General features: G+C 48.8%; 4 protein-coding genes across 4 annotated transcripts; 3 read left to right on the plus strand and 1 right to left on the minus strand.

Moving 5' to 3' along the window:
- Positions 1–641: 641 nt before the first annotated feature.
- Positions 642–1,636, plus strand: LY89DRAFT_601279 (uncharacterized protein; the record flags this gene model as incomplete). Its single annotated transcript, XM_018210193.1, has 3 exons — positions 642–1,045; positions 1,075–1,363; positions 1,553–1,636. 3 exons carry the CDS (start codon positions 642–644, stop codon positions 1,634–1,636), a joined length of 777 nt encoding a protein of 258 aa, XP_018062018.1.
- Positions 1,637–3,882: 2,246 nt separating this feature from the next.
- On the plus strand, positions 3,883–5,568 carry LY89DRAFT_601204 (uncharacterized protein; the record flags this gene model as incomplete). The annotated part of the gene is made up of 2 exons (XM_018210187.1): positions 3,883–4,528; positions 4,568–5,568. The coding sequence occupies 2 exons, from the start codon at positions 3,883–3,885 to the stop codon at positions 5,566–5,568; spliced, it is 1,647 nt and encodes a 548-aa protein (XP_018062019.1).
- Positions 5,569–8,855: 3,287 nt separating this feature from the next.
- On the plus strand, positions 8,856–10,426 carry LY89DRAFT_742893 (CBD9-like protein; the record flags this gene model as incomplete). The annotated part of the gene is made up of 4 exons (XM_018220889.1): positions 8,856–8,904; positions 8,951–9,289; positions 9,337–9,962; positions 10,028–10,426. 4 exons carry the CDS (start codon positions 8,856–8,858, stop codon positions 10,424–10,426), a joined length of 1,413 nt encoding a protein of 470 aa, XP_018062020.1.
- Positions 10,427–11,098: 672 nt separating this feature from the next.
- LY89DRAFT_691725 (uncharacterized protein) lies at positions 11,099–11,567 on the minus strand. The gene is made up of 2 exons (XM_018216396.1): positions 11,205–11,567; positions 11,099–11,148 (listed from the first exon to the last, which is right to left on the minus strand). The coding sequence occupies exon 1, from the start codon at positions 11,548–11,550 to the stop codon at positions 11,329–11,331; it is 222 nt and encodes a 73-aa protein (XP_018062021.1). The 5' UTR covers positions 11,551–11,567; the 3' UTR covers positions 11,099–11,148; positions 11,205–11,328.
- Between the last annotated feature and the right edge of the window lie 2,058 nt (positions 11,568–13,625).

Consider the following 13,625-nt stretch of genomic DNA (forward strand, 5'->3'; position numbering starts at 1 on the left):
CTGCGACTTCTTGTGAAACTTAGATCAAAGTTTGAGACTGGGAACTAAAGTTCGTTCAGTGGACGGAAGTGATCTGTCCGAGGTCGCCTTGCAAGCCTTTTGGCTACAACGCACCACAATCGAGAAGTCTGATTTGAAGAGAGCTTGGAAAGAAGGCCTGCAGTATCTGATACAAAGCAGATCTTGAAGGAGACACAGATGACTGGAAAGTGTCACATGGGATGCTGGGCTGCTCACGTGATTGACAGGCTAGCTGCAGAAGAACCGTGAAGGGGCTGTGCCACTTAGGCGCTCGCCCACAAGCCGCAGTCTCCCTTTCTCAGCAACTCGGATCCTCATCATGGATTGCGAATTCTATCATTGAATCCATTGACAACAACAAACCGCATAGTACATCAGCACAAACCCAATACAACAGTCACGAGCTAAGAGCGTTGGGTGAAGACCAAATCGAAAGTTTCATCTCGGACGAGGCTCAGCCTCACGTACAAAAGATGCCTCTTTCCGTGACCCAAGAAATGGCTGATGCCTATAAATTGGCAGAAGGGGACGAAACTTCAGGGAATGCAATACCAAGACCGGAAAATTCATACTTGCGTCCAGCCAGATCCCAAGAACAGCGATGTCGGAGACATCTTCGAATGCCAGCCTTCAGGAGGATAGGAAAGAAGAAATCATCAGAGAGTCATGAACGTGATTCGAAAGCTGAAGAGTCAGATCGTGTCCGAGACCGATCTGTGCACCCTTTGACACAGGATGAAATTGATGAGAAACCGTGGAAGTACATCGGGTATCGAGGGTACACCGATTTCATTGCCTCAGACAACGATTTTTTAATGGTAAGAAGGTTTGCGAGTGTGAGTGCAAGGATTGTACTGTCGCTACAAGATCAAGTCATGGTCTTAGAGGAGCAATTGAATGAGCTAGATTGGAGGTATAGCAAACAGGAAGAGGAGGATGTGAACAATGGCACCTTTAGGGACGATGAGGAAGAACGCGTCGAGTTGCTGGAGTCATTACGGCTGAAAATATTGCAGTACAGTAAGTGTGAGACGAGCAGACTGGAAATCCAAGACTGAACCTCGCAGATGAGTTCGTTCTTCAGCAAGCAGAAATCAAGAAGCATCCAACTGCATCGCCACGAGACATCAACAGCCTGCAGAACTGGCATTTCAACCACCAATACCGTGCTATTGACGGCGCGGAACAAGCATATCTCTCACATACCCGAGATCTATATTCTGTTGTGCCAAAGGAAAAGACCCCACTACGTCGACTCCTCGAAAGATCTGCGACTTTTCGAATCCACTGGCTCTGGAAGGAAGAGAAGCCGCCCGAATTGCCCCTCTTCGAGAGAGACAACGTGAGCTATACCTCCGATAAGAAGATCGATGCTTTCACCACGGTAGTGATTATTGCGGTAGGAATGGTCATGATCATTGCTCCCATGTGGATTTTGGAATTCTTGACATCGGCAACGGCCAAGTTGGGAACGATTACCGCCTTCATCGTGGTGTTCTTGGGCATGATCAGCTATGCGACTGTCGCGAAGCCATTCGAGGTTTTAGCTGCTACTGCAGCATATTCAGCTGTTCTGATGGTATTCTTGCAGTTGAACACGCCAGCTGTGGGATGATTTGGAGCTGTAGAACACGAAGTGCGAAAAACTGATGGCCAATGGTTGCATGGAAGCGGAAGGCTCATATATTCGAAATATGCTGAGATCTTACGGACATCAAGACCTCATAGATTTAGTAATTGAACTCTACCATTGAATCCAATGCCAGAGAAGTGGCAGATCAACCAAACCTTAAGGCATTGATTCGGGAGAAGCCCTTCTTTGTCACCTGATACTTGAGTTGGGTGGCATCCGGTCTTTGGAGACAGAGCATCTTGGTGTTGCCCATGCCGGAGAACTGTGGTTCCAGCATAAATGAAGGACGATCTGCTCTTTATACGAGCATATGAAATCTTTTTGAAAAATGTCATACACGTGATAACTGACATGGAGGGGTAAAACGGTTTCAGCGCCAAGCGAAAAACAGCCCTGCACGGAGAAACACGGCAGAAAATGTGCACACAGAAAAATATTCAGAAAATTTGGAGGCAAGGATGGAGGGAAAAGACTCAAAGTCAGTCAACAAACCCAAAAATAATAACAAACACGAGAAGGAAGAGGAGGAGGAGGATCTGGCCACATCCTGAGGAGACTTTGTGACTGGAGTGGAGCTTGACAGAAAAAAAGTTCGAGGCAAAACGGTTCTTCTTTGACTCACCAGGCAATGTCCGACTCAACCATGACTCGTCCGCTGCGTTATTCTTGGGCTGAAATTGGGGCACGGAACTGCTGGTCCCTTGATTTTCAGCCTCCGTCTCGGAGACGAAGGGGGATCGTGATGTTGAGGTTTATGCCTGTACAATATCTAATGAATAATAGGTAGGTACCTAGGTAACGAATGCTACATCGAACGGGAGGGGAAGTATGGAACCGGATAAATCTGATGAGGAAATTGGGCCACGAAAGGTGATGAGCTGACATGCAGGCTCGAGGGATGATGATTGATGGTGTGCATCGTGCATACAAATCCAGTACTGCTGTTACTCAGATCGAATAGAGACCAAGGACGCTCTCTGACAGCGTCTCGAGTAGTAATCCATCCGTAGGTATCTGCTGGCTCGCAATGCAGTGAGATCTGCTGCCGACCCGATCCACTGCAGAAGATATACTGGGTAGATATCAAAAGGGAAAATAGGATGAAGTTGCGGTGACGATGACACCTTGTTGAGTGATTGAAGGCATAATCATGATCCTTTCTCGATACTGTACTGCTCTCGTCACTGATATTTGAATTTGATACTTGGCCAAAGACTTCAGCAAACCCTCACCGAGTATCGTCTGTATCTGCCTCTGCCTCTGCTCTGCGCACTAGACCCTGATCCTCTGCTGTTCTCCAACGCATCTACATGCTGGCAAGGCGCGACGATGATGGATGATGGATCCATCTCCCCACTTGCTTTTGGATAGTGTTCCATAATTGATACTCGCTGTGACGAATACCAATGCTGCTCGCAGTGACTTCAAACAAGACGATGGCGGACGGAGCACGACCCCTTACCGAAAAGATGTAGCGGTGAAGGTTGTGACGTGCCAATCAGTGGCAGTGGAGGACGATGACCGCTAGGGTTTGGGTTTGGGGAGGTGAAGTCAGTGCAAAAGTGAGGCAACCAGCAGCAGCGTTTACTGCTAACGCCGTAGGTTAGTGCGGGCAGCAGCCTGTCTAAGCGAAAAAATTAATATCTGCCCCGTTTTCTGCTTCTGCCTCGCTTTCTCTCCTCTCTTCTTCAATTCCACCATCAACCACCCAACAGACAACGAAGTCACACTACAAATTCCATACAGCACCCTTTAATACCTTACCCTTCGTCGAGAATCATGCCGCAGGCTATCGCTGAGCTGTGAACGCCCACTGCGGGCATGCTCGTTCCGGAGCGTGCCCGTAGTCCTTCAGCCAACGAGATATTCAATCATCTATCGACCTCGACGAAGTACCAGACCCTAGTTGTCGAAAGCCACATTGGGCCCGCAATTGGAGTCTCCATTACACCAGAAAACAGATCAAGTTGCGCTCTTTGCATCAGGGAGCGAGACTTCATCCGCGCGAAGACCACCACACACCCCCTCCTACACCCTCGAATTCTGCATCTGCCACTCTACCGCAGATCCTTCTATCTCTCTATCCGGTCTTAATAGACCCTACCAACGCCATATACTACTTTTGAGAGCGAAACCCCTCCACCGAGACAATCGAATCCCGATTGCCGCACTCACCGCCCCTCCCTCCCGAATATACCCCACTACATTACTCCGCACCACAACCCACAATGTCTCGCAACTTCCGACAGAAAAGCGCCTCCTCGCCGGCACAGAAGGTGTCCAGTCGAGGAAAGCAAAATATCGAAGAATCTTCCGATGATGACTATGGCGGGGTGGATCAGATCAGCGACTCTGAAGAGGACGAGCCAGATGTCGAGGTGGTCGAGGAGCAAGCTATCATCGAGTCTGAAGATGACCAAAGCACTCCTCGACCTTTCCAAGACGAAGACGAACAGCAATGGGAGGGTTTCGAATTTCACGGCCAGGAAGAAATTATGGGCCAAGATACTGCCTTTTTCGAGGAACAGCTGCTAGCACTTGCCAACGCCTCCAACAGCGACCTCTTTCACAATGCGTCAGAGGATGAAGCCATTTCTACACGACGAGTTCGATTCAACCTTTCAGATGATGATACCGGCGAGGATGAGGACGACGGTTTCTTTCCCGACATCTTCCTACCCAAGGACGAACTTGATGCCAGCTTCCGCCGGGAGGTTGACCGAGACAAGGGTGAAGAGATGATGTCTGACGGCTCCTGGGAATTCCATGATCATGAACTTGCCGAAGAAGAAATTGCCAAGGCCATTGAAGAGAATGAAGACGAAGAGGATACTGATAGTGACGATGTCGACGAAGATTCCAGTGGCTACGATAGTGGGTAGCCAGTGTTGTACGATAGGCAATGCTAACTAGTTCCAGGCGATGAATCAGGGTATACTACTGATGAAGATTTGCCCACAGCTATCCAATTCGCTCCACCCAGGGCTCTGCACCGCGAACCCTCCCAAGCTTCTCAGTCGTCTGCAGAAGAAGAAATTCAGCGGACTCCAGTGAGGAGACTGCCGAAGCTTGGTGTCTGGAAGGTGGGAAACAAACCTTACATCATTGCACAGAACCAAGTGAAGCTTTTCATGTTCAATCGAAGGAATATGCAGCGTCGTTTCAGTTTCGACGCTATGGCACCTACTCCTGTCCCCACGCCATCACGAAACAACAGCATTGTCGATTCCTCCCCCATGATCAGCAACTCTGGTAACATTATGATGAGCGCTATGGCCAACTTTGGCGATCCGTTCACCTTCGGCAATCAATTTCTAGGCGGACAAGCTCTCGGACCACCAGAGGCCTTCTATCCTTTCACCAGTATCGATGCCAATGGAAACATGGCGCAAGATAGCTCCTCTGTGTACGATGAAGATGATCTGGATGCAGGCGATATGTCCGACTTGAATGAGTTCTTTTCTTTCGATGCTGCGGAGGTAGAGGATGAGAAGGGCGAAGATAACGAACCGTCGAGCGATTCTCCAGGTGGCGACATTGACGCCTCATCGACACCTGCACGACCTACCACTGCCAGATCTGAAGATCAGGTCCATCCTCTCCTGGATCACTTCGACAAGGGTGTTGTTGGCTCGTTCAGACGCAACCAAAATCGGCATCAACTTCTCACTCGAAATATTGCTTCTCGAGACTCCCTCGCATTCGGCGGTTCCCATCTCGATGGTACAATCCGCGGTGTCAAATCTGGGCGTCTTCATCATGCCAATACCCCAATCACACCGGCCCGCAAAGCCAAAAACCTGAAGCCTATGGTTCCGTCCAGCCCTGCCAGCCCACTGGCCCAGTTGAACAGGAAGCGCAAATATAACGGTGAAGAGTTCAATGGCCACAAGCGCAACAAGAGCCTGATCTAAGTACATTTTGGAGCACTGTCATATGCACAATAATGTTTCTACCAAATACGCTGAGGACGGCATGGTCTTTCGATCATCCCTGGCCTCTGTAAACTTGCTTCCTCTACCTGAAAGACGGTTAGACAAAAGCGTTGTTAGACACGATGTTTTACCATTTCTTTTTCTTTGATTGATTTCAGCTGCTACTTTCGTGTATGTGCTAGAATTTGTGGTTTCGATTTGGTTGGAATGCATTGCTCAATAGCTTTGCAGATGAGAAAAGTTGGTGCTGAAAAGCATGAAAAGTCCGTTGCGAATTGATAGCTGCGATGGAGTCTAGCATGGAAACGAGGAACAGGCCCTCTTCCCTGTATGCTGAATTTGATGATGGGGATGAATAGCCGGAAGGTGGTTTGTTCAAATGTTTTCATTTTCTGGCGTTTGGGAGGGGAGTTTCAGTACTTGTGCTGCAATGACTCCCGCGTGCGAAAACTCGCTGTTTCCTTTGAATTGTGTGGAGTATAATGCAATACGAATTTTGAAATGATCTTGAGTTCTTGAATTTGTGATGTATATTGCGCTGCCCTCGAAGTAGCAAGGCTGCGATCTTTGCTACGTGATTCTTCCACACAGCCACCACGCTCACCAACGACAGATTTGAAAGCCTAGACCATTTCTCCACAAGGGTTTTTTACCACCTTATCATCTACTACCTTCCTCATCAAGATAATGCTGATTTGAAAGCCAACAGGCACTCTCGCCGCGCTAGACTATTCGTCAGACACCCATTACAGGAGCCGCTTGCTTCCCATCTGCCACATCCATTCGCCAAAGAAGCCAAGAAACGTGCCCTTAAGCTGGAGTTCAGGGGAGATTGATGCAACAGCTTCATGGGTTGCCAACCTCATATCTTGGGCTTGGAATGTTGGTGCATCATGGGAACATTTACAAGACTCTAGCTGTGGAGCAGTTACTTTTCAGTTTTCTAGTACATCAATATCAAATCGACACACATCAACTTTGCTCGAGAAGATCAATGCAGACTGCGGATATAGCAGCGAGAGCAGCAACAACCTCTTCTTCTCTTCACATACATAGGTGAGGCACTGGCAACTACCCCGTTACTGACCCACCGCTGTTGAGGTCCTTTCATCAACAACAATAGCTGGACTTAGCTGACAAACTTTCCCGTCGCCAACTGCAGCACTCGAACATAGGCCAACCAGATTAAAAAAACATTTCAGCTTCACTGGCAATATATTCTTAGGAAGCAGAAAGCATTGCGGTGCCGGATCATGTATCGTCTCTGATTGGATTGGATTGGAGAGATGTTTCAAAGTTATCAACACGTTGCTCTGCAACCAACCAACAACGTATTCAGTATTCGTCAGCTTCTGCCGCTTTTCCAACAGAAACCAACCCAGCCGTCTATTATGTCAGAGGAGACTGTGTCTTTGTCTGACTTTGACATAAGAGTCATGATGGAAGCGTAGGTTTCTAGCTCAGTTGAGACGTACATTCTGCAGGGGTCCATGGGTGGAAGCAAACCGGTCTATGGGATGAAGACAGTATGTACTCCGCAAGGGAGCCAAGCTCCTGTCCTGGAAGACTTCTCCCTACCTAAGCTTGAAAATGGAGTCGAAACGAACACTGGTGGTCAAACTCAAACCACAGAACAATTCGGGTTCTCCTTCGGCTGGAATGTCTTTCAAGTTGAGGTCCTCAGAATCTATTTCGAAGAACAAATACGTCTGAGCTTTGAGACCTACTGTCGCTAAGACATTGAAAAAAGTTTGCTGCTCCTTTGACAGAGAATCGCAGCGGGCATCTTCTTGAGCCGTTATCCCCACTTATACCATGACAAGAGAACTCAAGCAGATCGTCATGGCACGGCAGGTATTGCATGCGTCATCAACACCAGCAGCGAAATCAGATGCGGGAACCTGAAGATTGTGTGAAAGAAATCGAGGGACGCCAAGAATTTCCATCCTACCACCCCGCACCCAGCTCAGGTATCATGCTGTTCTAAGCTGTGTCCCACTTTCTAAATTTCCACCTCATCCATCTCACTCACGGGAGAGCATGCAATAGGCAAATTAGTTCTTAATTAGCCCACAAATGCGAGGTAGCGCAAAGGAAGTACACAGCCTCAATTTTGACGTGGACTTGCAGCGAATACCGGCTTATGTCAGTCCAGCAGACCAGGGTCCAATGTCCGAAAGCAGCGCAATGTACGGACTACCGAATTCTGAGTTTAGGATTTTGACATGATCTCAAGCTTGAAGATTAGACCAAACGGCTGAGCGCACATCCGACGAAATGATTGAGGCGGAAGATGAGAGATGAGGTTGAAGATTATTTATTATTGGAAGGAAGTGAAGATCCGGAGCTTTGGGTTGGACGGGTCTTTCCCCAACTCGGCAAAGTTCCGACCCCCAAAAACAAGCTTATATTTAGCCTGCGGAGGAATCATTTCGAGCTGAACAACAACTAACCACCAACCACCATCCAGCCAAATCAATCTACAGTCAATATGCTTGGCATGACTTTGCCAGTCTGCCAGCCTCACTGGGCGACAATGGAACGGCAGAAACATTCATGGTGATGAAGATAATAATGATGGCCAGCAAGAGGAAGAAAGCAGTGGCTTGGACCTCAACTGCCGAGTCCCAAACGCCAAAAGCCAACAACGAGGACGCGTATCGCTCTCTTGGCTGCATGCTCTTATCTTCAACCTCTCCAACAAAGTGCCTGACAATCGACTCTCTTACCCTCGGCCACCGAATCCCGCGTCTTCTCTATGGCAGCGCGAATCCAAGCCCAGCACGAAATGTTTCAGATCTCAGGGTCAGACTGAGGAATCCGTCGTATTGATGCAACCACCCAATCACCTTCCTGATATTACGCCGTACACACCTTCCCGTGAAGGCTGGGAACAGCCACAATTGCGCGTGTGCTCTCAGTAGTGCCATTGCGGTTGGATTTGAGTTTGCTGGTCCAGACCCCGGACCCGTTGCTGGATTCGTGGGAAGAGCGACTATACCAGCATGGTCGATAGGTACCCCGACACGACATGCACGGCTCCCCTGTTCCTGGGTCCCGTCGGAGCTGCATTGAACGGAGGTGAGGTCAGATCTATTCGAGGTTGGGATAAAGGACAAAGGACTCCCTATGTATGTCACTGTGGCTACCACTTCTCTGCCTCTCCCTGGATTCGGCTCAAGCAACTCTGAGACATATCAACGACCTCCCTCTTCGTATTGAAGCCACGATCTGGAAACAATCATTGACTCTTGTCCATACACATCATGAGGATCACACGGAAAGAAAGTGCTGGCGCACTGCTTGCAAGTCTAGGTTCGTATCCGCGGACACAAAGAGATATCTGCTAACCTTTGCACAGCATCTACAACATCTGCCCTTGCAACATTCTCGCCCGGCCCCTCCTACAGTGTCGGAATTCCTTCGTCGTCCGAAATCTCCTCTTCCTCGACCGGGGCATTATACTTCCAGCTTAGCGCACCTACAAGTTATCAATGGGTTGGATTGGGAATTGGAAGCCAGATGTCTGGCAGCACAATATTTGTCATGTACACGGACGGGACAGGCAATGTGACAATCAGCGCACGAGATGGAGGAGGTGGGCATGTTGAACCGACGCCGGATAGTGGCATTCAAGCTGGCGTGACCCTCTTAGCAGGAAGCGGGGTTGTGAGTGGGAAGATGATTGCCAATGTGAAGTGTAAGACTGCCGTACCCTCTGCGAAGTAGTGACTGATGGAATGATAGGCACAACATGCAAGCTCGACTCGTCATCTTCTTCCACCTCTTCTCCCTGGATTGCAGCATGGAATACTGGATCTGCCATCAACAGCGCTTCACTTTCCTATACCATTGCACAGCATAGCACAAGCAATTATCGCCAGTTCGACTTTGACCTTACGCAAGCATCCATATCGTCAGACGCGAATCCTTTCGTTTCATCTTCCTCTACCACGGGATCTTCAAGCTCTGGAACAGCAACTGGTTCCTCACCTTCTTCAACAGCCAGCAACGGTTCCAGCTCCGGAGTTAATAGTGGTGACAATTCTGGTAGTTCTGGCGCAAAGGTGGTGGGGACATCATTCACCAAGATTGCAAACTATGACAAGGCACATGGCATAATTATGGGCGTCACCGTTGTTCTTCTATTTCCACTCGGTGCTATCTTCATGCGCATGGGAACCAGTGCATGGATGCATGGTGCTTGGCAATTAGTCAGTCTGGTTGCATTGCTGGTTGGATTTGGATTGGGTATTAGGTTGAAGGATCTTAGGAACTATGTAGGTGCTCCTTCTTCTTACCCCTTTGGCACTGTAGCTTTTGGACCATTCTTTGGTGGCGACTTTCCTGGTTCAAGCTTTGGGCCAAACAAGGTAGGGGATTGTATCTCAAGATCCTCTTACCGCCCGCTTTTTGCATCTCTTACTGATTTGAACAGACACTCAACAGTGCGCATACAATCTTCGGCATTGTCATCGTCTCACTATTTATCATTCAACCGCTCTTCGGCATAATTCATCACATCCAATTCAAGCGTAACCAATCTCGTGCCGGAGTTTCGCATCTTCATATCTGGTATGGCCGTATCATTATGGCTGCTGCTATTGTCAATGGAGGACTTGGGTTGAAGTTAGCGGCGAATACAAAGAATGGGGAGATTGCTTATGGAGTTGTTGCTGGTGTGGTGGGATTGATCTATATCCTCTTTGCCGTCTTTAAGAGGAAGGGTACCCCATTGATGAAAGAGGCTATGGTGGAGCATGGGATGGGATCTGCTGATGAGAGAGAAAGCCAGAGGAGACATCGAAGAAGAGGCGATGGAAGAAGAGGATATTAGGTGGTATGGTTTGCGGGGCGTTAGAGAGATTCTGGGTTTGATTGGGGGCGTTGCTTGGATAGAATATGTTTATATTGGTACGTGCGTAGTCTTATTGAAGTTTGGGTCTAAAATTAACGCTGTAATTCCGTTCTCGTCTTCTGAAGTATGGTGTAAGCTGCTACACATATTATCGCCGAATGTTGCGCAGATTTTCTTGATGCTATTCATAAAGAGCACGCGCTTACCCAAGCCTTTTCATTTCTGGATCCATAGTTGGACGGCTCTCTGACCACTAGAAGAACACACCCTGTGCATTCAAGGGCGAGCTTGAGAAGTCTGCAGCTCTGAGCGAGCTAAATGAAATCAGATTCCAGATGTGCACCAACCCAAATCTTCTGCTGCTGCTTCAACATCCTCCTCTTCAACCTTTGTCATTTCAAACAGGTCTTGATCAGGGGCCGGGAAAGAACGCTGTAGTGTCGTTTCGAATGACTTCTGGGGAAGTCTTGGCTGCCCAGCAGTGCGTTTAAGGTTCATCCCGATGATTTTGTTTGCTGGATTTCATACTTTGTTCGAAGGTCATTGAGCATGTCACATTATCTATACTCGGGTAGGTTATTATTTAACAAACGCATTGTCCGTCATACGTTGACTTTCACAATGCCCTGTGACGAACGTTGCTTCTATTGCTTCGTCCTTCTCGTGATAGCCTTTGCTTGTGAGATTGGAGATTTGTTTTCCTATGCAGTTGGTCACCATCTGATTCCTATCCAGTGATCTGGGGATAGGTGATCACTGTAATCTTTTCCGCTGCGGTCCACATGGTATCTCCGGCGGCAAACTTTCATTGATCGACGTACAAATACGAGTTCATATTCCTTCGATTTGTAAGACCATCATTGGTCTTCTGAGATTCTTCACTATAACGGTATTCCGGAAACACTATCCGCGAACGGTAGGGCTGTTCCTCTGTCGGAATCTAGATGAAATCGGTGTCCAACCCTAGCCGTATTGCGCTCTCCATTACGGCGTAATGGAGCGGTTTTTGGGTGGGCGGCGGCCCGTGCGCGACCTCCTCCATTACGCCGTAATGGAGCTCTCTCAGCACCGCATAAAAGACTGCCTAGAGCTAACGCACCCATTTTGAGCTATTCTACGATGTCAGAATTCGCAGATCCATTGCCGCTGCCCCTGCCCGAAGCGCTGCGACAGTGGCTTACCGCGAACCTTGATTTTCACGTAGTGTTGTGTTACGCGCCCGAATGCTAATACGCGCTCGCGCTTAATTTAATTAGCCGGCACTTGCGCGACCGGTACTACGTTAAAATTTTTTTTTAAAAATAAACCAAAAAATACGTTAAATAATAATAATAAAATTACGATTTTTAAAATATATTATTGTTGAACGAACCGGTGGTTCAGTATTCAGTGCAGATCTGGTGGTGCGATGCACTAGCCGAATACGGACTAGTGGATCACGTGGTCACGCGAGAGGGATATAACCTCGAGCTCCCACCTGACGATCTAAGCTCTTTAGTCAAAACAACACCTTTCTACCTGCCTGCTTCCTTCCTACTGTGATACTCCTAGCGGATCATGACTGCTACAGGACTATCACTTTAATAGGTTATGAGTACTAGTTTTGCCTAGGCAAACAGATTGGTCGTTACGACTCGAGAGCTGCGAGCTCTACTGCTACGATTCGCGCAAGGAATCGACCACAATAGTCTTGAGAAGACTGCCTGCTACAATTCGCGCAAGGAATTGAACCCTCGTCTTGAGTAGACGAATTGAGTCGTGTTAAGGACTCACTGCTACGATTCGCGCAAGGAATCGACCCCTCTCGCCCTGAAGGCGAAACCGAGTCGCGTCAAGGACTCACCCTACAACTATTCGAGCAAGGAATCAACCTCTGTGTCTTGAGAAGACAACCCCGAGCAACGAGCTCACCTACGAAGACGCGTTGCAACAGCGGTTGGCGCGCACTACCTACCAACGAAACCCCAAAGTCGAACTCGAACTTTCTCACCTCGATTTCGATATTTCACACAACTAATTGGTCTCCACCCCGCATTTGCATTCACCGCAAGAATAGACGACCACAACAGCGAAAAGAGTTCCCGAATCCCTACCCTCACCCGCGAAAACCACAAAGCATGGTTCCGCCGCATAAAGATTAAATTGAAGGGCAAGGGCATATACTACACAATCGAGAAAACTCTTGAGGCTCACGTATGGATTATTGATCCTAAGATATCCACCACTAAGCCAGTAGGAGTCGCTACACTCTCGACGTCATCAAAGTCTAAAGCCAACAATATAGTCGATGAGGCTATCGCCAGGACCGGCCTCGATAAGCTTGCAGCAGACTTTGCTAGATAGGGAGGATCATAGAATATTGAGAGGAAGGATGCATACACTATGGCTAGCTAAGGCGCGGGCGCATATGCTACCTGCACATGTAGTACGGGCAAGAGAGCACGAGACAGCCGCGCTCTGGGAGGAGTGTAGCCTGCAGACGTACTTTACGGCCAAGGGGCGGATCGATTACTTTATAGTAGCCGAGGATAAAGAGAGTAGCAAGAGTAACAACAAAGCGCCACCAAACAAAGCGCTGGACGACAAAGAGACGGCCTCCCTTTTTAGCGAGCTCGAGAAGGACGGTAGCGCGGCGAAACGTGACCTCGAGGAGCAAGCTAGCATCGTCTATGGCTTTGGGGACTCCCGGTCAGAGAGGGTGCCCTGGCTCGAGCGGACCGACTTCCCCTCGCACCTGGCTCGGTTGAAGGACGCCGAGATCAAGAGCTCGTACGCCCTGCCCTCGAAGAAGGTGCTGGATGCCGATGCTAAGGATGCTGAGGACCCTGACTTGGTCCGGATTCTGGTGGCGGCTGAGGCTCTCTTGCGAGACGCATATGAGCTCTGCAGTGACGCCTCCTCAGACCGGAAGATGACCCAGCAGCGGGCCAACATCCTGAATGAGTTCTACGCTGGAGCTTCCGGCCGTTCAGACGGCTTTCGGTATTATAAGAACGCGTCGACGCTTACTAAATACTTCACTACCATAAAGCAGCTACTAGCGTACTACTACCGGGTCGTCTATAGCGAGGAGGGCCACTTTACGCGAGCTCAGCCAGACCAGAAGCTGCCTCAAGACGTCGTCCAGCCTACTACTCGGCAGGTCCAAGCCATGGACGAGATCATAGACGCCCTAGCT

This window comes from Mollisia scopiformis (assembly GCF_001500285.1).
Source record: "Mollisia scopiformis unplaced genomic scaffold LY89scaffold_36, whole genome shotgun sequence".
In the NCBI taxonomy this organism is placed as follows: Eukaryota; Fungi; Ascomycota; class Leotiomycetes; order Helotiales; family Mollisiaceae; genus Mollisia; species Mollisia scopiformis.